General features: G+C 49.0%; 1 protein-coding gene across 1 annotated transcript in view; it reads left to right on the top strand.

Moving 5' to 3' along the window:
- The window catches only part of Adgre1 (adhesion G protein-coupled receptor E1), a 116,954-nt gene that overhangs the window by 5,798 nt on the left and 89,899 nt on the right, over positions 1–21,257 (top strand). Inside the window, exons 2-3 of the mRNA XM_033759845.1 lie at positions 13,957–13,998; positions 21,154–21,257. The exon at positions 21,154–21,257 is cut by the window's right edge and continues 1 nt beyond it. Coding sequence (XP_033615736.1) covers positions 13,957–13,998; positions 21,154–21,257 — 146 coding nt within the window. The remainder of the gene's footprint in view (positions 1–13,956; positions 13,999–21,153) is intronic.

The raw sequence follows: 21,257 nt of genomic DNA, 5'->3' as shown, positions 1-21,257 counted from the left end.
GTTATTTCTAAGACACGATGAGCATTTATACTCACTTCACCTGAAGCGACCCTTCACGAGACAGGTGAGCCTCGTGCGGTCAGTTGAAGGCCTTAGGAACAAAGCCTGAGGTTTCTGAAGAAGATGCTACTCTGCCTCCAGATTGTAAAGTAGAAACAGAAAGCTTCTTTCTGAGTGCCGGGTCTTTGGGTCCAAGACTGCAGATCAGATTTTACCTGAGTGTCAAGCCTGTGGATTTTGGACTCGAAAGGCCCAGCAATGTTAATTCCTTGATCTCTCTCTCTCTCTCTCTCTCTCTCTCTCTCTCTCCCTCCTCTCATCAGTAGACACTTGAATTCTTTCAATTATTTTCCAATTGTGACTAAAGTTTCTGTACATATTTGTATACCAGTCATTTTATGTTTATATGTGAGCACCCAGGAGGAGAATGGCTGAAATATGGGGTTCTGGGTAGAACTCGTCCTAATCCCAGGCCCACTCCAAGCCCGACCTTTACCCCATGGTACCCCGTAGTCCATGGCGACCACTGCCTGGGACCACAGGTGGCCCCTGGGCCTGTAGCCAGGGTCCATTCTGATTGGTCGCCATCTGACCAGGTATCCTCTGTTTCGGACGCCACCTGTGCAGAAGAGTCGCATGGTTGGCTCTGTATGGTGTGTGGGGTTTACGTTTGGGAATGGGCTGCACCACATTTCCAGGGTTCATAAGAGGGACTCACCGAGACTGTGGTTTGTATAAAACACATGACGGAGGCTGAGTATCTGCTTTCCTTCTGGGGGAGAAAAGCCTTGAGCATCATGGGCTTTTTGTTTGTTTGTTTGTTTGTTTTTGGCACCAGGGATCGAACTCAGGTCCTTCTGATTGTGAGGCAGGTGATGGCACCACTGAGCTAAATCCCTGGCCCCTTGAGCATCATTTTTTGTTTGTTTGTTTGTTTGTTTTGTTTTTTTTTTTAGACAGGATCTCACTATGTAGTTCAGACTGACCCGGAACTCACTATGTAGCCCAGGCTGGTCTCGAACTCACAGCGATCCTCCTGCCTCAGCCTCCCGAGTGCTGGGATCACAGGTGTGCGCCACCACACCAGGCTGCATCATGTTTTTAATGACCTTCCTGGGTTGACAACATTTCGTATCTGTTAGGGATTCGCCATGCCCTGTGTGACTCTTCTGGGAGTGGACTCTCAGATGCCTGCCAGGCTTCCTCTGGATTTCAGCCTGTGCGCCTTTTCTGTTGTGGGTTTTTGCTGTACATCCTTCTATATACATCTACACCTGCAGTAACTCAGAGCTTTATGACTACCTGATGGGTCTTCCTAGTGAATCACCGAAACTGAGTACTCTTGGGGACTCCCGGCAAATTACTCTCGCTGTCAAAAAAGCCTTAGGAGCTGGGCGTGGTGGCACACGCCTGTGATCCCAGCACTCGGGAGGCTGAGGCAGGAGGATCGCTGTGAGTTCGAGACCAGCCTGGGCTCCATAGTGAGTTCCAGGTCAGTCTCAGCTACGTAGTGAGACCCTGTCTCAAAAAAAAAAAAAAAAAAAAAAAGCCTCAGGAGCTGTATTGGTCAGCTTTCAATTGCTAGGTCAAAATACCTGACTCAACTTTAAAAAAAAAGAAGAGATTTATGCTGGCTCATGGTGTCAGAGGGTTCAGCTCATGGTCAGCTGGCTCCAAGGTGGAGACATCACGGTGGGAAGGGAGTGGTAGAGGAGAGTTGCTTAACTCACGGCACCCACGAAGGAGAGAGTCAGGAGGAGAGCCAGGCAGGAAGAGGCCAGAGACCAGGTTTAGTCCCCAAGAACCCACTCCTCCGAACCACCCAGCTGCACCCAAAAGTGTGTTTTCCAAATCTCCTAGGCCAGGGCTCCCCAAACCCTGCTCCATGAACCGGTCCCTGGCCTGCCAGTAAGCAGGTAAGTTTCATCTGTATTTCTGTTTGCTTCCCATCCTTAGCTTTACCTCCTGAGCTCCACCTCCGGTCCGATGGCTGGTGCCATCGGATTCCCAGGAGCACAAACCCTGCAGGAAACTACGCAGGTGAGGGAGCTTAGGCTGCATGCTGCTTAGGAGACTCCCACGCCTGATGATCAGAGGTGATAATCATCTGAGGTGGTGATGCTAGCACCGCGGAGTATAATGATTTTGAAAAGCAGAAATCTACGAATAAAAAAAAGAAATTACCTTCTCTTGTCCATGGAAAAACTGTCTTCCACAAAAGCAGACCCTGATGCTCCAAGTTACACGCCGCTGTCTGAGGCAGCTCTTGAGCCAATCCCGTTGACCGTCAAGGTTGAACACGCTGAGAGCTATCGATATGTGAGTTCTGAGGAAACCAGAGCTCTGGCCCTCAGTAGCCAGCTCCCCCCGGGACCCCCAGTCCTCCTGCCAGGCACAGTGCGGCTGCTGTCCGCCTCCCACGCCTTCCAAAGCCGGGTCTCTCTGTGGGGTATGGAGGACGATGGAATTTAGATTAATTAATTCGCCCACTTATCCTCTTTCTCATTTATCTCCTCATGGTCTAGGATACAACAGCAAGCACTTTTCCTTCCACACCCCGAGGAAGCTCCCAGTCTTTAGGGGAAACAGGCATTCAATCAACATGGATAACAAGAGTCCTGGGGTGGCGGAGGGACGGGGAAGAGTCCTCATCCCGAAAGAGGGGTTCAGGAAGGTTCCCGGGCGGTGGTATTTGCATGGAAGGGTGCACAGGACTTGGGGTAAGCACTCCTTTCAGATGCAGGATCAAGAGCCTACTTGCAGCAGCAGCTGCATTGGGAGTTCTTCGTCCTGGGGGTCTTTGAGGAAGGGACTCAGGGAGGCCAGGGTGGGGTGGGGAGGAGATGAACGGGAAGTGGAGCTCTAGGGTGTGAAGGGTTCTACCCCGGGGGCGGGGAGCTGGTCTCTGCACCTCGGTGGCCATTGGTCATGGGCTGTGAATTGGATCCCAGGGTTTCTGCCGCTGTTGGGCTAAGTAAGGGCTGCTCCCTGGGCAAAGGGGAAGCTGTGAGCTCTTCTTAACAGGCCACGTTCACCGCAGCTAAGACGGTGGCCAGGGGAGCGCGGATGGCTCAAGGCATAAATGGGGTCCAGTGTAAGAGGCCCCAGTTAGTCCAGGGTGCTTAACATTTCATGGGGGATAGCGAGACTAAATCAAAATAGGAAGACCAGAGTGAGACTAGATCCGGTCTTGAGGGCCACGTTAACAAGGCCAGGTGTCATCCTGAAGTCAGCAGGAAGGCACGGGGTGGGTTAGAGTGTAGGAGGGACATGTTCAGACCAGGCGGGGCTGCCCCAGAGCCTCCCCCAGGACCCCCAAAGTTCCACAGCCCTCCGCTATTCATGGGGCAGTGAGTGAAATTTCTGGCGCCCCTTCAAGCTGACTCCTTCAACCTCAAATATCTCACACTTCCTCCCTTTGCTGGGAAAGTTATAAAGGGGTCAGGCTTGTGTAGATGCTTGGCTAGGATTGTTCATTTCCTCCACCACATCCTTCTGCTTCCTGTCCCCAACCTCATCCTGTTAGGATCTCTGCAGTCTGGACCCCACAGTCCTAGGAACCTCTTTGGGGTTTGAAAGATGTCTGGAATCTTGTCTTCCAGTGTTTGTCTGGATCCAAGACCTCCCTGGGGCAGCCAGGGTGGGCTAACGTGCTCCCCTCGCTGGCAAAAATTGTGTGTGTCCGAATTCCCCCAAACCTGTCGATTGGTTCCCTTCCCCGAAACAATGGGCGTGCAGGTGGGATTCTGTTAGGGGCCTTGAGATGGGGACATCACTCTGGATTTTCTGGGTGTCTCAGTGTCATCACAAGTGCCCTTGTGAGACAGAGGGTAGGGGGGAGTTGTCTCCCTGCTGACTCTGAAGACGGAAGAAAGATTTGTGAGCTGATGGATGTAAGTGACTTCTAGAAGAATAGATCCCCCCTTAAGCTTCCAGAGAGAACACAGCCCTGCTGACCTTGACTTTAGCCCCACAGAGCTCACTTAGGACTGTGGGTGTCTTTTTCGAGGCCCCAGTTTGTGGTAATTTGTCACAGCAGCCAGCATACAGCCCTCCAAAATCTCATGCCAGCCCCAGCCCCAGGAGGGGACTCCCCACTTGACCTGGAAACTTTGCAATTCTTTATTTGAGCCTCCAAACTTCCAGTCTTTCTGCTGTATTTGGACTGTCCATCCAGACCCTTGAACTCTGATGTTTCCACCTCCTAAATTCCTCCCTGCTTTCCTGTCTGACCGTTCGTGACCTCATCCTTGCCATTACTCACCTTGCATGAGGCCTGTGTTGTGTGAGATACCGACCTGAGCCCACGACTCCTTTGTTGAACCCCTTTCTATCGTCCTGAAGGTAAAGTCAAAAACCTTTTCACCCATATCATAAACTTACCTCTCTGACTCCTCCCATTCAAGTTTTTGTGGGCGCCGATATTTCTTCTGTGAGTCGCTGTGAACATTTATCACGGAGGAATAGTAACGACCACGTCTCTAATTCCAGGACTGAAGCTGAGGCAGAAGGATTGCAAGGCTGAGCCTAGCCTGAGCCACTTAGTGACTCACAATAAAAAACAAAGCAGTGTGGAGACGTAGCTTAGCGTGAAAGCCCTGGGTTCAAGCCCCAGTACAACAAAACAAACAAACAAACAAAAAGGCAATAATAACTTTAATACGATCTTGTCCAGCAGGGGATGATTCATCTCTCCAGGGTGGTGCAGAGCTTTTAAGAGATGAGGCCCAGTGGAAGGCAGTTGTGTCATGGGCCGCCATCTTGGAAGGGACAATGCAGAGCTCATGGGACCAAGAGGCTTCCTTCAAGAGATGTTTTTCCCCCCCAAGTGAGCTGGGCCCTTCCCCATTCTTGCCTCCTGTCTCACTATGTGATCTCTTCCACTATTGGGTGCCAGTTGCCACCAAGGCTGATCAGATGCTACAGTGTGCTCTTGAATTTCCAGAACTTGGACCTACACTAACCTTTTTTCCTTTTAAGGCACTCCGCATCGGGTATTTTGTTACAGCTATGCAAAATGAACTGAGACACATGGATTTCTTTCTGCCTAGCACTGCTTGACGGTTCTCACAACACGGTGGCTGGCTTTGCCTTTGTGAATGACAGTGGGTAGGGAAAAAGAGAGTTTCAGAGAGCAGGGAGGAAGCCATAATGCCTCAAGACTTAGGAGAAAGCTAGAGTATAAATAAAAAGCAGAATTGTCTCATTACACCACTGTGGCAGCATGGTGGACAAAGAGATTCCTCAGAGATGAGACTTGTCAAAACATGGCGGAGCCCAGAGTGGCCGTCCTCCAGGGGGCGCCCGTCGTGAGGGGCGCTCCAGGGAGGGGCCTCCAAACACAGAGCTCACTGGCTTTTTATCTAGAATAAAAGAAGAAGAGAAACAGAAGAAAACAGCGTGGGCATGGAGCTGCCTCGAGGCTAAGCAGTGTGTGAGGGCAGGGGAAGGGACAGCGGTCAGACCCAGCACGCTTCGTCAATTACCCCAGGGCTTGTGAGCTTCTGCCCCGCAGGTCCTGTCACAGTTTAACCTTTCACTTCTTGGCCAGGCCCCTAACACCAAATGAAAGGTAGATAACCAGAAGTAGGAAGAGAGATCTTTCTCAAAGGGGAAGGAGACCAAGAGATGGAGGAAGCGGCTGGGGATTTGGCTCCATGGCGCGGCGCCTGCCTCACAAGTGCAAGGTCCTGAGTTCGAATCCCAAGTACGGGGGGTGGGGTGGGGGTGGAGATGGAGGAAGTGGAGCTGCCGGGGAGGGAAAGTGGCCAACTCCACACACAGGGTGTAACCACGATGAACAGCAAGCATGTCCTAACGCAAAGATTAAAAATTAAATTAGTTCCACAAAAACAATTTCATCTAAGCAAGAGGGTAAGTCCCAGTGATCTGCTGTACGATGGTGGTGACTACAGTTCGTGACTGTGTGCTCCCCAGACAGTACTGGCTCTGGTTATTGGACGTTGACAGCCTTCACCTTCTCAATAACCCAGAGGAATCTCCTTGAAAATTACCAGGGCAGGAGCTTTTACGCATCCTCACCACAAAAGTACAAAGATAGGCCTGTGAAGTGTGGGTATGTTAATTACTTAAAAACCCAGCACTGTGTGCCACGAACATACACAGTATTGCTTGACAATTTAAAAAATAATAAAAGGGTTCTGCCGCCCGCCTCGCAAGCGCAAGGGACCCAAGTTCGATCCCCGGTACCATAAATAAATAAATAAATAAATAAATAAATAAATAAATAAATAAAATAATCAAAGGGGGCTGAGGGTTTAGCTCAGTGGTGCCGCCGCCTGCCTAGTAAGTGCAAGGTCCTGAGTTCAATGCCTGGTACCAAAAAATATACTAAAAGGGGGAACAAATGGGTTTCATATCCTAAAAAAATAATAAAAAGGGAACACATGAATTTCATATCCTAATTAAGGAATGAAAGATCAAAATAAACCAAGGGTGAGAAACCACCAGGTCAGAACGCGTCCTTCTGTGTGTTAGAAAACAGAATCCCGGAGCCATGGACACGGGATGGGTCCCCTCTCCCGACAGCAGCTCCTGTGAACGCAGAGGGCTTTTGCAAGCAATGTTACTTGTTTCTGCACCCCCTCCTCCTCTTCCTCCTCCTCCTCCTCCTCCTCCTCCTCCTTCTTCTTCTTCTTCTTCTTCTTCTTTCTCTCTCTCTCTCTCTCTCTCTCTTTCTCTCTCTCGTGATGGTAAGGTTAGGGTAGGTATTTTGTCCTGCACAGAGCAAAAGGAGAAAGGAAAAAACGAATGCGCATTGGGCATTTTCTTCCCAAGAACTCGGCTCTGGTCTTCGCGTCTCTTTTGTAGCTTGTAGTGGATGCAGTCGGTACCTGGTCGCCCCCACGACCCCTAACACATCCATATACCTAACCTGGCATCTCACATCCACCGTGTATCATCGCCGCCATCATTTCTGTGGTACTGGACATTGGACTCGGGGACTTTTCACCCACCTATACCTCCAGCCCTTGTTTAGTGTTTTTGAAATAGAGTCTTGCTAAATCACTAGTTTGCCATCCTCCTGCCTCAGCTTCCCACAGTGCCGGGGTGACAGGCGTGCACCACCGTGCCCACCTGGCATTTCGTTACTAACAGTAACACACGCACTCCACACTCTTTCCCGTCCCTGTGTTAAGTCTCCCTTCTCCAGGTGGCGTTTCCTGGGGTGGCCTGATAAATTCTCTTCACTGGAGTTCCCCTCCCGGAGTCTGTGTCTGAGGGACCCTAAGTGATACGTTGCCAGACCTCCTTATTGATGAGATGAGGGGCGTGTGTGTGTGTGTGCGCGCGCGCGTGTGTGCGTGTGAGGCTGGGCACTAGGGCCGGGGTGGGCGTCTGCTAGGCAGTGATCAGGGAGAGTGCGCAGCCGGAGGAAAGCTCAGATGTTGGCTCCAGCTGAGCTTGGGCAAGTGACATTTCCTCTGAGAGCCGATTTCCTTTCCTGTGTGTGTGCGGGGCGTGGAAAGGGGAATCCCAGTTTCGCAAGGTTGACGTGATGATAACATTCGGTTTTATTGGCCGGGCGCATGATAATTGGATGTCTGTTTCTTTGTCAATAGGGGAAGCTACGAAGACCCTCGATATGGGGGTTCACGTCAAGGGCATCAGGAGGCTGAAGTTTATTTATTGGGTGCGGTGAAAGAAGGGCATGAAAGATGGGAGAGAGATGTCAGCAGGGAAAGAGCGAGGGAGGGAGAGGAGAGAGGTGGAGGGGAGGAGAGAGAAAAGTATAAATAAGCGAGTTGGAAGGGAAACATGAGGGGTTTGCCACAGCCCCGCTCTGCTGAGTTGTTACCCTCTCTGGTGGCCACAGCTCAGCAGAAAGGGCTGTGATGTTCTCTCTGGTCACGTTGAGCAACTCTGGCTCCACCCTTTCCCTCCTCCCACACGCAAACATTTTAAAGAAAGGGTTCCCCCTCCGAACTCCAGAGCGACAGCAAGATGTGGATCTTCAGCCCGCTGCTCCTCTGGGGTGAGTGCGGAGCCAGCCGAGGGAGGGAGGGGAGGCTGCTGCAGGGACGCGGGCAGCAGGGCCCGAGGGACAGGGAGGCGTGGGGGCGAAGGGTCCCGTTCATGAAGGGACCTTGGACGGAGTCCCTGGACTCAGAGAATCCCAACCGTCAGGGCCGGCTTTCTCAGTGGTTCTTGGTCTGAGATGGGTTTCCCGAGACCTCCTCAGGCCTAGGCGCTGAGAACCCAGCAGTCAACAGACAGACAGACAGGGCTGTGTCCAGTGTCCCACGGGGCGCAGAGGGCTGGGTGGGGCGGACAGCGGAGAAGCCACAGTTACAGCAACCACTCGCTCCGCGCCGCTGAATACACTCGGTCTCCACAAAGTCTAGACGTTACTGGATCACGATTAGTTCCGTCTTATAAAGGGGTCCAAAGAGATGAGGTGACTTTCCCAAGGCTGAGCAGAACCAGGAGGTGGGGCCAGGTAGCCTGACTGTAGACCTGCCCCAAATGGGAACAACACAGAAAAACTTCAGGTCGTGATAAGGGCCGGGAAAGAAGTCGTTGCACGAAGGCAACTAGAACCCATAAACGTTAGAGTTGTTTGTAGGAAAACGGACACACGTCGAGCCCATCGAGCTGAGTGAAATAAACCAGACACAGAAGGCCAAATATCACGTGGTGTCTTTTGTATGAAAAACTCAAAGTGTAAATAATGTAAAGGGCCATACATAAAAGATAGTTGACAGCCAGGCCTGGTGGCGCACGCCTGTCATCCCAGCACTCGGGAGGCTGAGGCAGGAGGATCGCTGTGGTTCGAGACCAGCCTGGGCTACACGGTGAGTTCCAGGTCAGTCTCAACGACATAGTGAGACCGTGTCTCAGAAAACCTCTGGGTAGGAGCAGATGGCCGGGCAAGGAGGAAAGGGGAAACAAAAATGATTAAGATGCAGTAGGTACATATATCTATATATACACATACCGGTTCGCCAAGATGAAGGTAATTGTGATGTAGCACATGCAAATATGTACTGTGAAGAGAATAAACTAAAAGAAAGTTAAATATCACATTTTCTTCTATCCAATAAACTGAAAGAGAGAGAGAGAGAGAGAGAGAGAGAAAGAAGGGAATAAGCAGGAGGTCAGAGGAAAGGGAGAGAGGAGTAATAAGATCAAAGTTGATTAAGATATGTTAATGGTTGCATCAACTTCCCAACGTAACCCCATCGTCATGTAATATTATCACCGTGCACTAATCAAATAAAAACGAATTAAAAGAGAAAGCGCCCGGGGATTGTGCTGCAGGAGGAAGTCAGGGGAGATGTCTCTGATGGGGCCAATATTTGTGCTGAGATCTCAACAGTGAAACGGAGCCTTCCTGTCTGGTTTCTTGTTTCTCTTTCCCCGGGGCATCCGTCTCGCTTTTGCTCATTTTCCACATTGCTGGTCTTCCTTATATGTCTTGCAAGTTTTTTCACTGGTTCAAATTTAAAATGGGAGAACTGTTTGTTGCTGTCGTTGTTAGTTTGTTTGTTTTTCTGGTGCTATTAGAGATTGAACCTGCGGCCTTCACAGTGAGCTCTCTCCCCATCCGGGTTTTATTCTTTTATCTTGAGGTAAACCAGGCTCGAACGTGAGATCTTCTTGCCTCAGCCTCCCAGAGTGCCGGGGTGAGTGACCTCACCCAATGAGGGAAGACTTTTCTAGACAACAAATGCGGCTTTCCTTTGTCCTTGTACAGTAGATCTGTTTTACAGAGGAGGAAACTGAGGAACTTTCAAAAAGATGAAATAGCTTCTCGGTGCAACACGGTCAGTCCCTGGTGAAGATAAAATTTTAAACCCAGGCGTTCTGATTGCGGGGCCTGTATGTTTTAGACGCTGTACTCTGTTGCCTCTGCGGTAATGAATGAGCAAGAGATTTGTTTTTTTGTTACTAGTGTGGTGAGTCAGCTCAACTGTCAACTCGCCTGACCAGGGAGCCGCCCGAGGAATCGGTGAAGCACTTTTCTGGGTGCCCCCAGGGACTGTTGATGTGTCTGCTGACCGTGGACTGAACCCTGTCGAATAGGGAGCCAAATCACCCTTCTCCTCCTGAGTCCTGAGTGCTGGGTCGAGGGTCTCAGAAATGGGGAAACGGTGAACACGGATGGAAAGTTGGGAGTTTGGGCCTGCGAGGCCGGTTGCCTGGAAAGCTTCTTTAGGAGGACCGCGTGGCTTGTGAGCCTCAGCTGCAGGAATCCAGAGTTGTCACTTTTGGGTGTCAGTGCCGAAGTCGGCCGTGAGCTCCCTTTAGTCCTCTCTGAAGTTAATCAGTAAAGACTTGGGGTGACCATGATGTCAATGGTGAGCAAGAAGATGATGATGGTGATGAAGGTGATTATAATAAGGAAGAGGACGTAAAAGCGTGAGGGCTGCATTGCTGTTAAATATCTTTAAAAATTTGTAACCCTAGGGCCGGGGATTGAGCTCAGTGGTTCCAGCACCTGTCTCGAAAACACAAGGACCTGAGTTTGATCCCTGGTACCATAATAATGATAATAATAATAATAATAACCCTAGCATCTCATGAAATTTTAATTTCACAGATAGAGGCTGTAGGCTGTACATCTATATAATTTATGTGCATATCAATATGTGTCTTATACAAACAAGTAAGATTTTTGATTTTTCTTCTAGAGAACCACTTTGCTCTGCCAAAGGGAAATATCTTTTTTTAAAAAATGCATCTTCAAGTGTATTTTTTTGTTTGTTTGTTTTGTTTTTTTTTGAGACAGGGTCTCACTAGGTAGTTGAGACTGACCTGGAACTCACTGTGTAGCCCAGGCTGGTCTGGAACTCAGCGATCCTCCTGCCTCAGCCTCCCCAGTGCTGGGATGACAGGCGTGCACCACCATGCCTGGCCTCAGTGTATATATATTTTTTGTACCAGGGATTGAACTCGGGTCTTTGTGCTTGCAAGGCAGGCCACCGAACCACTGAGCTAAATCCCCGGCCCCTCAGTGTGTATTTTTTAAAAAATATTTTATCAGTGCCCCCTAATAGTACATGATGATGGTGTTTATTTTGGGAGGTTGTGTGCATGCATTTAACATATCGATGAATTTGAATCCAGTCCCCTTCCTGTTCTTTCCTCCCCTTGTCTTCAGAAGTCCACCCCCTGGTCCCTTGTTCTCTGTTCTTTATTTTAGTTATTTACTTGTTAATTTATGTATTTTTATATTTCTCATCTAAGAAGAAAGACACAGTACAATACTTAATTTTGAGTCTGGCTACATGATGGTTTCTAGTTTCACTCATTTTCCTGCTTTAAAAAACCCGATGGAACTATTTTTGTAGCTGAAGAGGAAATGACGGAGTCCAAAAATGAAGACAAAGACAGTTCTCGGTTGTCTTCTCGTTTCATCGATTGGACTCTGCTTCACTTCTGGGATTTCTGATTTGCTCTTTTTGATGTCATCCGACTTCCCGTCCCGTTCCTCATCCGGATCATGAATTGTTTTCCTAGTTCCACTGAGTCGGCTGTGTTCCCTCGCATCTCACTGAGGTCCCTTGAGATCATTATATTGAGTCCATTTGGGGCATTTCGTCTATTTGCATGGCTTTGGGGGTCTGTTAGAGAATTCTTCTATCACCTCCAAGGCGTGAGACTCTGCCCTATAGATGGGCACTGGGATGTTGGCCTTGTGGAGCGCTTCGGTTTTGGGTCAGGCTGAGTGAAACAGCACAGCTTCCGTTAGATTTTGGTGGGGGGCGGCGTTGGGGATTGAACTCAGACCTCTGTGCTTTCCAGGCAAGTGCTCTACCCTTGGTCGTACCTCAGAAGACAAACTTTTAAAATGAAGAGAGTTATGGGACTTAAGCAAACAGATATTTGCATCGAAGGAGTTCTGGAAAGAGAAGGGATGGGAAGGCACAAAAAAATTATTGAAATGAAATAACAGTCGAAAACATCCCAATCCTCGGAAGACACGTGGACATCCAGATGGGAGACACTCAAAGAGCCCCAAATTGGTTCAGTTCAAAAAAGACTTCTCTGAGGCCGACTGTGGTCAAACCGTCAGAAGTGAAAGGCAGAATTCTAAAAGCAGCAAGAGAGGCGTCAAGTCACATAGAAGGGGATCCCAGTCAGACTACAAGCAGATTTCTCAGCAGAAACCTTGCAGGCCCAGACCGCAGGAGACAAAATACGCCAAATCTTGAAGGGAAGCAGCTGCCAGTTCAGAACATCGCACAAAGCCAGACTGCTCCCCTCCACGAGTGAAGCTGAGGGAAGCCGTCACTCCCAGGCCAACCTGACAGAGAGAGCTGTATTATGCTGTATTTCAGCGAGTGCCACCACTGAAGGTCAAAGGACACTGCTACTGTCCCGCGGAAGCACGTGACTCACCTGTGCAGGGAGCTTTCTAAGCACAACCAGAACCAGCACAGGTCAATTCAAGACGAAACGCGGAACCCTGCAGTCACACGCTAGTGGCAGATTCTTTTCGCATATTTCAAGATCACTAGAAGAGAGGATTTGAAATGTTCTTGAAAAACAAAACAAAACAAAAGTGGTAAATGTTTGGAGTGCAGGTTATGATAAATGCTCCGTTTTCTTCGTTACACAGTGTGTACACGTGTCCAAAGAATAGGCCACATCCTCACGAATACGTAAAAGAGATGATAAAAATGAGCAAGGTCTACATAAAAGTTTTTTAATTTGTCTTTTTTTTGGGGGGGGTACCAGGGTTCGAACTCGGGTCCTTGCGCTTGCGAGGCATACGTAAAAATTTGTTATTAACAGTAAAAGACACACTGCCATGAATCTCCCTCAGAATACTCCCGCCCACTTTGAACACCCTTATCCTGTTTGCTTGTTTGCTTGTTTTTTGGGTTGGTTGTCGTGTGTTTGTTTGTTTGTTTGCCCCTATCTGAAGCAGATCCAGACGTTCTCTTTTGGGTCGTTACTTGAAACATTGTGCCTGCCTCCTTGTCCTCAGCTGATTCAAAAACGTTTCCCTCTCACGGTCATTTTGACTTTGGGAAAGAGCCAGAAGTCGCACAGTGCCAGATCCGGGGAGCCCGAGGGATGAGGACACCGGCGTGGTTTCACAAACCTCCCTGTCCCTTGGACAGCAGGTGGCGGCAGCATTAGCTGTATTCTGTACTTTTAAAAATCACATCTTACAAAGACACTGGCAAGAGAGAACTTCCCGGAACCCTTGAGAAGGAGGCAAGAAGGATGGGATAAGTTTGCTGGAGGGAAGAGGGGGATATTTCGAAGGAATTCGTGGTGTGAATCTTTTATAGTCAGAAGTTTGTTCATTTAATCAGCATGTATTTTATATATTTGGATCACACCTTGTGACTCCAAAAACCGAACAAAACTAAAGTGCGCAACCTTGAGGCCACACTCTTAAGTGAAATAAATAGGACGCATGTATAAATACCGAATAGTTTCTGTGGTGTGAGAAACCGAAAGTGTAAATAAGGATCAAAATGTACAATTGATAATGTGAATTAGGGAGAAGGTCTACAGGGGTAGGGGAAGTGGGAAGGGTAGGGGAAAGGAAAGAGGGAAAGGAAAAAATACGAGGAAAGGAAAAAAAATGGAAACAAAGTTTCTGTAAGGGGCCGGGGATTTAGCTCAGTGGTTCTGCTGCCTGCCTCGCAAGCTCAAGGACCCGAGTTCGATCCCCAGTACCCGCCCCCCAGAAAAGTCCTTGTAAATAGGGAAGGGCGGAGGAGGAGGTGAAGGGAGGGCAGGGGAATGGGGAAAAAATAAGAACCAAGGTACGTCGTGTAAAGGTACAAGTTCCCAGGGATGAATGTAACTGCTATATACCTACAAAGTATGGATAAACTTAATGAAAAAAAAAAGTGCACGAAACCATGTGTCTCTCATCCAACTCCATCAGACCCGTTTTTGTGAGGCCACATGAGGGGTAATCTTGCAGGGTTTTTGGTGGTTCATGATGTCTTTCTTTCCCCTCTGCAGTGTGTTGTCGCGTACACAGCTGGGAAACCACAACTACATCGGGTAAGTCTGCTGAAGAGAGTCGGTACGATTGGTGTTTCTTGGGGAGGAGAGCTCTTCTGCTCCAGGAGATGGAGCCCTAGACAGATACTTTCTGGGCGTGAGTTAGAGGCAGAAAAAGGGCCACTTCCTTTGTTTGTTTCTTCCCTTCCTTCCTTTCTTCTACCAGAGATTGAACTCAGGACCTTGCACTTCTGAGGCTGGCAAGGTGCCACTGAGCTAAATCCCTGACCCTAATTGCAGATGTCTTGATTCTAGGTCCATTCTTTTTCCTTCCTGCTCTGAAATTCCCATGTGACCTCAGGCAAGTTACACAGACTCTCTGGTCTTCACTTCGCTCATGTGTGAAATACAGATCGCCACGGTCCCTCTCCACATGGGTGTCGTGAAACTTCTTCTTCCCCTATATTACATCCAAAGTTCTTTCTAGACCACAGCTGAACGCAAGCTCTGTTTTCCAGCCCTGCTCTCCTCACTCTGGAACTATTTACAGGGACCTGAGGACATCTTTTGCCTTTTCACAGTCATTGGCTTTTAAGACTATTATCTTGTGGGAATCAATAATTCAATTTGAGTAATCGCCCCCCTGATTTCCACAGTAGTTGTGCTCACTCAGAGTCCCACCAGTAATGGAGGAAGAAAGTTCCCTTTCCCCCACAGCCTCACAAGCATTGCTGGTTTTTGATTTCTTTTTTTTTCCCCTTATGTACTATTACAGTTTATTCACACCAGAGAAACTATTCGGTATTTACACATGTGTGACTTATGTATTTCACTTAGGAGTCTATCCTCAACATGTATCCATTTTCCTAACAGTGAATCTAGTTTCTCATTCTTTATGGCTGAGTAGTATTCCATTTTATAGAAAAACCACATCTTCTTTATCCAGTTTCCAACTGATGGGCAGATGGGCCGTTTCCAAGTTTTAGCTGTTACAAACTGTGCCGCTATATGGTTTTTGATTTCTTGATGATAGCTATTCTTTCTAGAGAAAGATGGAATCTAAGGGTTGTTCTGGTTTACATTTCCAGTGGCCAGAGGCGTTCACCATTTTTTCGTGTACCTCTTGGTCGTTTCTACTTCTTCTGAGATGTGACTATTCACTTGCCCGTTTTGATGGAGTCTTTCATTTTGGGTGGGGTCTGATACTTTTGAGTCCCCCATATACTCTAGGTAGCAGTATTTATTATGTTTCACAAACATAGACTAATAAAAATATATAAAGTGAAAAAAATCGAATATGGTCATTTAAGTCTGAATGTTACCCTTTTGCTCTCTGTGTTAGTTACCTATTTTTGTTACTGTTAACAAATACCACAAGCTAATTGGCTTATAAAGAAGAAAGGTTTTTACCAAAAAAAAAAAGAGCCAGGGATTTAGCTCAGTGGTTCTGCCGCCTGCCTCACAAGCACAAGGACCCCAGTTCGATCCCCAGTACAAAAAAAAAAAAAAAAATTTAGAAGAAGAAAGGTTTGTCTTGACTCACGGTTTTAGAGGTTTCAGTCTATGATTAGACCTCTGGTGGCATGTCATGGTAGAAGAGTCATGGAGCAAAGTCACTTACCTCAGGTCTGGAAAGCAAAAGAGAAAATGGCAAAGAGGGAAAGAGCTGGTTTCCGTAGTTCCCTTTGAGGCCACGCCCCAGTGACCTATGACCTCATGCTCCCAGTGACCTATGACCTCCCACTAGGCTTTGCCTCCTAAGGTCACATCCTTTACCAATAGCTCCAAGCTGGGGACCCGGGTCAACATGTGGGCCTTTGAGGGACGTCTGAGATTCAGATGATAACACTGTCATTGCGTGTCCACTCTAAAACACCTTCATTTTGCATGAGCAATATGAAATAAGTTGGCAGAACGGGTTGGTGATTAAAAAAAGAGAATATCATATCAACATATTTCCCAAAAGGTCATCCTTGATAAAATAACTACCTGTGCTGGCCAGCTCTCCTGTTGCTGGGACAAAATACCTGACGCCTGCTACTTAACGAGAGACAGGTTGATTCTGGCTCACAGTTTCGATGGGTTCAGTCCATGGGCCGCAGAGGACATTGCTCACCACGTGGGCAGCCAAGAGGCAGAGAAAGGAGGGAGGAGCCAGGGATGAGAAGGGCCCTCCCAAGTCACACCCCCAGTGACCCTCTGGGCCAGGCCCCCACATGTGGACATGAGACTTTTGGGGGCCACTTTAGACCTAAAGCACAGCACAGTCCTTTAGGGTCTGTGATGGTCTCTGCCTGTAGGAGTCAGCCCCACACTGTGGTGGTAAGAGGTGCGCTCTGGAGTGACAACGGGCTCATCACGTCTCGCGCGCGGAGATGCTCATTGTCATGGAGAACTCAGGCAGGCGTTTCAGTACATCCCCAGGCCCTCGGTTTCCATGAAAGAGAGGATAAGAGGACCAAGGGAAACGTGACAGAAGACCCGGGATGCACTTAGAACGATGCTCAGAACACGGCGAATACTTCATATCAGCTGCTTCCTGCGTCTTCTTGTCTTCTGTCCCCCTGCCCTCCTCCTTTTCCTCTCTCTTTTTTTCTTTCTTTCTTTCTTTCTTTTCTTTTTTTTTTTGGAGGGGGGGTTGAGACAGGGTCTCACTATGTAGTTGAGACTGACCTGGAACTCACTGTGTAGCCCAGGCTGGTCTTGAACTCGCAGCAACCCTCCTGCCTCAGCCTCCCGAGTGCTGGGACTGCAGGTGTGCACCACCACGCCCGGCTCTCCATCTCCTCCTTTCCTGCCCCTCCTCCCCTCTCCCTTGCTTCTCCTATTGCTTCTTTACCTCCCTTCTCCCTCCTCTTCCTCCTCCTCTTCCCTCCTTTCTTTGCTCTTTGTCCTCCTCTCCCTCCTCCACCTCTTTCTTCTCCGGGGAGGACAGATAGGGTTTGTCCAGTTCTGATTGGCCGGGCTGCAGCTGAATAGCCCTGGTAGCTTGTGAGTCCCCAGGATCCGTCCCAGCACCTGCCCACCCGAATGCACTCTTCTTTTCCTCTTCTGATGTGTGGCAGAGGCTCGGGCAGGTCACACAAGCCCTCTGGGGCAACCATTTCTACCCCTAGAAGTGGAACCGTGATGCCCCTCTTCCTGGATTTTCTGAGACTTGGGAGTTTCCCAGGATGCTGAGGGTTCAGGGCGAAAACCAGAAGAGACCCAGGCAAATCCAGATCCTACCTGGAAGCGTTTGCAGAGGGACTGGAGAGAACGCATGGGAGGGACCCAGTGCTTTGACGGTGCCTCTGAAGCAGAAGCTCTTGTTATGTATGTAAAAGTTGCCCTCCCTCCCCAAGTCCCTTTCTCTGACGTTGTTTAGCTCAAGGCGTGTGTGTCTCAGATGGATTTCTGAGACGGTCTCTGCTCTGGCCTCCCAGCTTCTTACCCTTCCAGCAGTAGCCAAAGGTGACCATGAACACCTGAGTCAGGTTCCCCCTCTGCCACCTCCCCTGCCCCCTCTCTCGCCCTCGCTCCCTCTGCTCTAGTCTCACTCAAGCCTCCTTGTTTCTCTGTCATTCCCGGTGTAGCCCTGCCCCAGGGCCTTTGCTCAGGCTGTGTCCAAGGCTTTGAGTGCTTTTGCCTTACACGTGCATGTGACACCCTTGCTCACCTTCCTTAAATTTCTGCTCCTTCCTTATCTTCTCAGTGACTTCCCTGTTTTTGACATTGTCTCCGGGCTGCACTTATCTGAGGCACCAGCTCTATGAGACCGGGGTATATGGTGTGTCTGGTCCTGCTGCTGGAGCTGCTGTGTCCAGAGGAGTACGGCATATTCTCAGCTGTTTGTATGAGCTGCGGAGGAACAGAACAAGTGCAATGCCGGATTTATTATAAAGAATCACAGGTTGACAGAGGCTCAGAAATCCCAAGACCTTCAGGTTGACACTGCAAGCTGGCAGCTCTGGAGAGCTGGTGATATAGCTTTAGTCCAAGCCCAAAGTCTTAGAACCAGCAGAGACAGTGGTGTAGTTCAAGTCCAAAGGACAGCAGGCAAGAAAAAAGCCAGTGTTCCAGTCTAAAGTCCATTATGCAGCAAGCATTTCTTTGCATTTAGGGGGAAAAAAATCTGCTGTTTTTGTTTGCAACTGATTGGACGAGGCCCACCCACGTTGCAGGGGGCTGTGTGCTTTAGTCCCTCCACATGGTCGATGTTAGTTAATCTCATCCCAAGGATATGCTCAGAGAAATGATTTCTGTTTTTGTGCTGGGATTGAACCCAGGGCCTTCATACTGAGCTATATCTTTGGTTCTTAAAAACATTTCTCAGAGTGCTGGGATGACAAGGGTACACTCTTTGGGGTCCTTAAGGAAAATCATAGTACGTTACGGATATGGGTAGTAAGAGATGACTGCATCTATACTACATCATGTCCCAACTTACTTTTCTTCTGAAAACTATTTGTGTCCTGTTTTTTTTAAGAATGCGAGAATTTTCTTACAGCACTTTTGTTTTAAAGGGGGTCTACCGAGACTGTTCGGAAGACATTCTTGAGGAAGTACTGTTTTGATTGACACCCAAGGATGGATGGATTGAAGTCGTCCCAGTGAAACGACACCAAGTGGGGGCAGAGGGTATATCCAGCAGCCAGAGCCATGTGTGCAAAGGCCCTGAGGCCGGGAAGAGTTTACACAACTGATGCTGATGAGATAGGTCAGGAGACAAACGGGAGAAACTGGCAGGGGCCCAGTCACATAGAACTGGGTTGTTCTGGTTTTGGGAGGGGGTGAGGTAGGGAGATTTGAGCTAAAGAAAAGGAGTAACCGGGACTTCAAAGACCCAAGGTAGCTCGAGCGGTAAGATGGCAGAAGTTTGTGAAGAGATAACGTCGCCCCTGCAGAGGAAAGAGGAAGCTGGGATGAGAAGAGAGATACAATCGGAGGCCCCATGCAGGGAAGGGACAAGGCAGGAGGTGAGAGCTTGTCTCTTGAGACCAGTGTGACACAAACACAGAGACACCTGCTAGCATCGGGGTATTTCACCCTTTTGTAAGAGCTTTCGTGCAGGCCCATGGGCGCTGGCATCATCGTTGCCTCCTCCCCACACCCGGGCTTTAGCAGGTTCTGTTAGCGTAGCTTCCAGAGTCAGTCCAGAAGCTCTCATCGCTTGCGGCTTGCCCCTGGGTTGTGCCTGCCAATCTTGTTCATCTGCACAAGAGAATTTGCCCCCTTCCTGGTCATTTTGCTTCTGTCTGTCTATGGTTTATCTTCTGACCAGCAGCTGTGCTGCTCCTCCTCTGCTCACCACTCTCCCATGGCTACCATCTCTCTGCTAAGAAAATCAAAGTCGTACGACAGTTTAGCAGATCCTGTGTGATGTGTGCCCTCCCTGGCCTCGCCTCCTTCCACAGTTCTCACAGTCCTCACTCCCCTGGCTTCCCTGTTACGCTGTGAAAAACCAGGCACGGCGGTGCCCCAGGGCCTTTGCACTTGCTCCTCCTTTTGCCTTAAATGGCTTCATCGCTCACTTACTTGGTCAGATATCTCAGGTTTTAGCTCATACACTACCTTCAGAGTGAATCCAATACGGGCTTCTCTGTTTAAAGTCATACACCTCCAACCTCCACTCCCCACACTCCTATCCTCCCCTTCACTCCTTGAGGCATCACCGGCCACTCTATAAATATTTTTTTCTTCTTTATTGCCTCTTTCATGCCTCTCTCCCTCCCGTTCCCCAACCAGAACAAAACAATTTGTAAGGGCACAGACTTTCATTCACTGCACAATTTTTTACCGAGCACCTGCTGTGTGCCAGGCACCGTTCTCTGCAGCAAAAAAGACATGCAGATCCTTGACTTCCAGAATCTCATAGCCCGAATCACAGACTCAAAACCAGCCAATTACAGAAGTTTTTACATAGCATTAAAATGCTTGGAAATTTGTTCCTTTCCCGGGGGGACCTGCTTCCTTTCCTGTAGCAGTCGTTAACATCATGCATTTCTGGATTTTGAAGGGTTTAACTGTGCTGCTTACCAGCTGTGCGTCCTTGGGCAAGTCACTCAACCTCTCTGAGCCTTTTCTTTCCACAACTGTATACTTGGAGTTGCATTTATTCCTGTGGCCACGATACCAAACTATCATATTCCCGCCGGATTAAAACAACAAAAATGATTATCTGGCAGCTCTGAGATTAGAAGTCCAAAGTGAGTCCCGGTGTTGGCTCGGCTTCGGAGGTTCCCAAGGAGAGTCTGCTGTCTTGAGTAGCAAGGTTCTAGTGTCTTCGTGGTACTTGATCAAGCATCCTAGGTTGCTGCCGTAACGGGTAAGCGCACACCGAGCTGATGAAGCCCACAGAAAGTTTTTCTTTCAGCTATAGAGGCTGGAAGTCTGAGTTAAGAAGTTGGGAGAGTCATTCTCTCTCTAAAGCCTGTAGGGTGAAAATCTGCTCCCTGCATTGTCCTTAACTTCTGATATTGTGCCAGTCCCTGCTGTTCCTTGGCTTGTGGACGCATCTCACCATTCCTTACCTGCATCATCATCATTATTATTATTATTATTATTATTATTTGGTACTAAGGATCGAATTCAGGCCCTTGCGCTTGCAAGGCGGGTGGTGGAACCACTGAGGTCAATCCCATGATCTCAGATCTCACTGTGCATCTCGGCTGGCCTCGAACCCACCATGTAGCCCAAGTTAGCTGCAAACTTGCGGCTATCCTCCCGCCTCCGTTTTTCAGAATTTCAGCCACCACACCTGGCTTCTCTTCTCTCCTCGTGAGGACCCCACTTAGGCCAGTTAAGGGCCTGCTCTATTCACACACTACTTCACCTTAACTTACATCTTAGATCTCACTGTGCATCTCGGCTGGCCTCGAACCCACCATGTAGCCCAAGTTAGCTGCAAACTTGCGGCTATCCTCCCGCCTCCGTTTTTCAGAATTTCAGCCACCACACCTGGCTTCTCTTCTCTCCTCGTGAGGACCCCACTTAGGCCAGTTAAGGGCCTGCTCTATTCACACACTACTTCACCTTAACTTACATCTTAACTACACTCGCACAAACCCCATCTCCAAAGCAGACCGCGGTGGCACGCGCCGGGAGTGGGGGCCGTAATGTGTCTTGTGAGGACGCGGTTGGAGCCCTGAGGGTCACCTCCGCCCCTGGCTGCTCCCCAGCAGCTGCGCGCTCTCCTCTGACCTGGTCCCCGCTCTTTCCCTCTGCGCGATGCAGACGACAACGACTGCTTGGACACCACCGCGTGCCCGGCCTACGCCACCTGCACCAACACCGTGGGCAGCTACTACTGCACCTGCAAACCGGGCTTCCTGGCCTCC

Source organism: Fukomys damarensis, unplaced genomic scaffold (assembly GCF_012274545.1).
Source record: "Fukomys damarensis isolate Sample0158 unplaced genomic scaffold, DMR_v1.0_HiC HiC_scaffold_37, whole genome shotgun sequence".
Classification (NCBI taxonomy): domain Eukaryota; kingdom Metazoa; phylum Chordata; class Mammalia; order Rodentia; family Bathyergidae; genus Fukomys; species Fukomys damarensis.
Note: the sequence above shows the minus strand (reverse complement) of the source record. Positions and strands in the feature narration are given on the sequence as shown.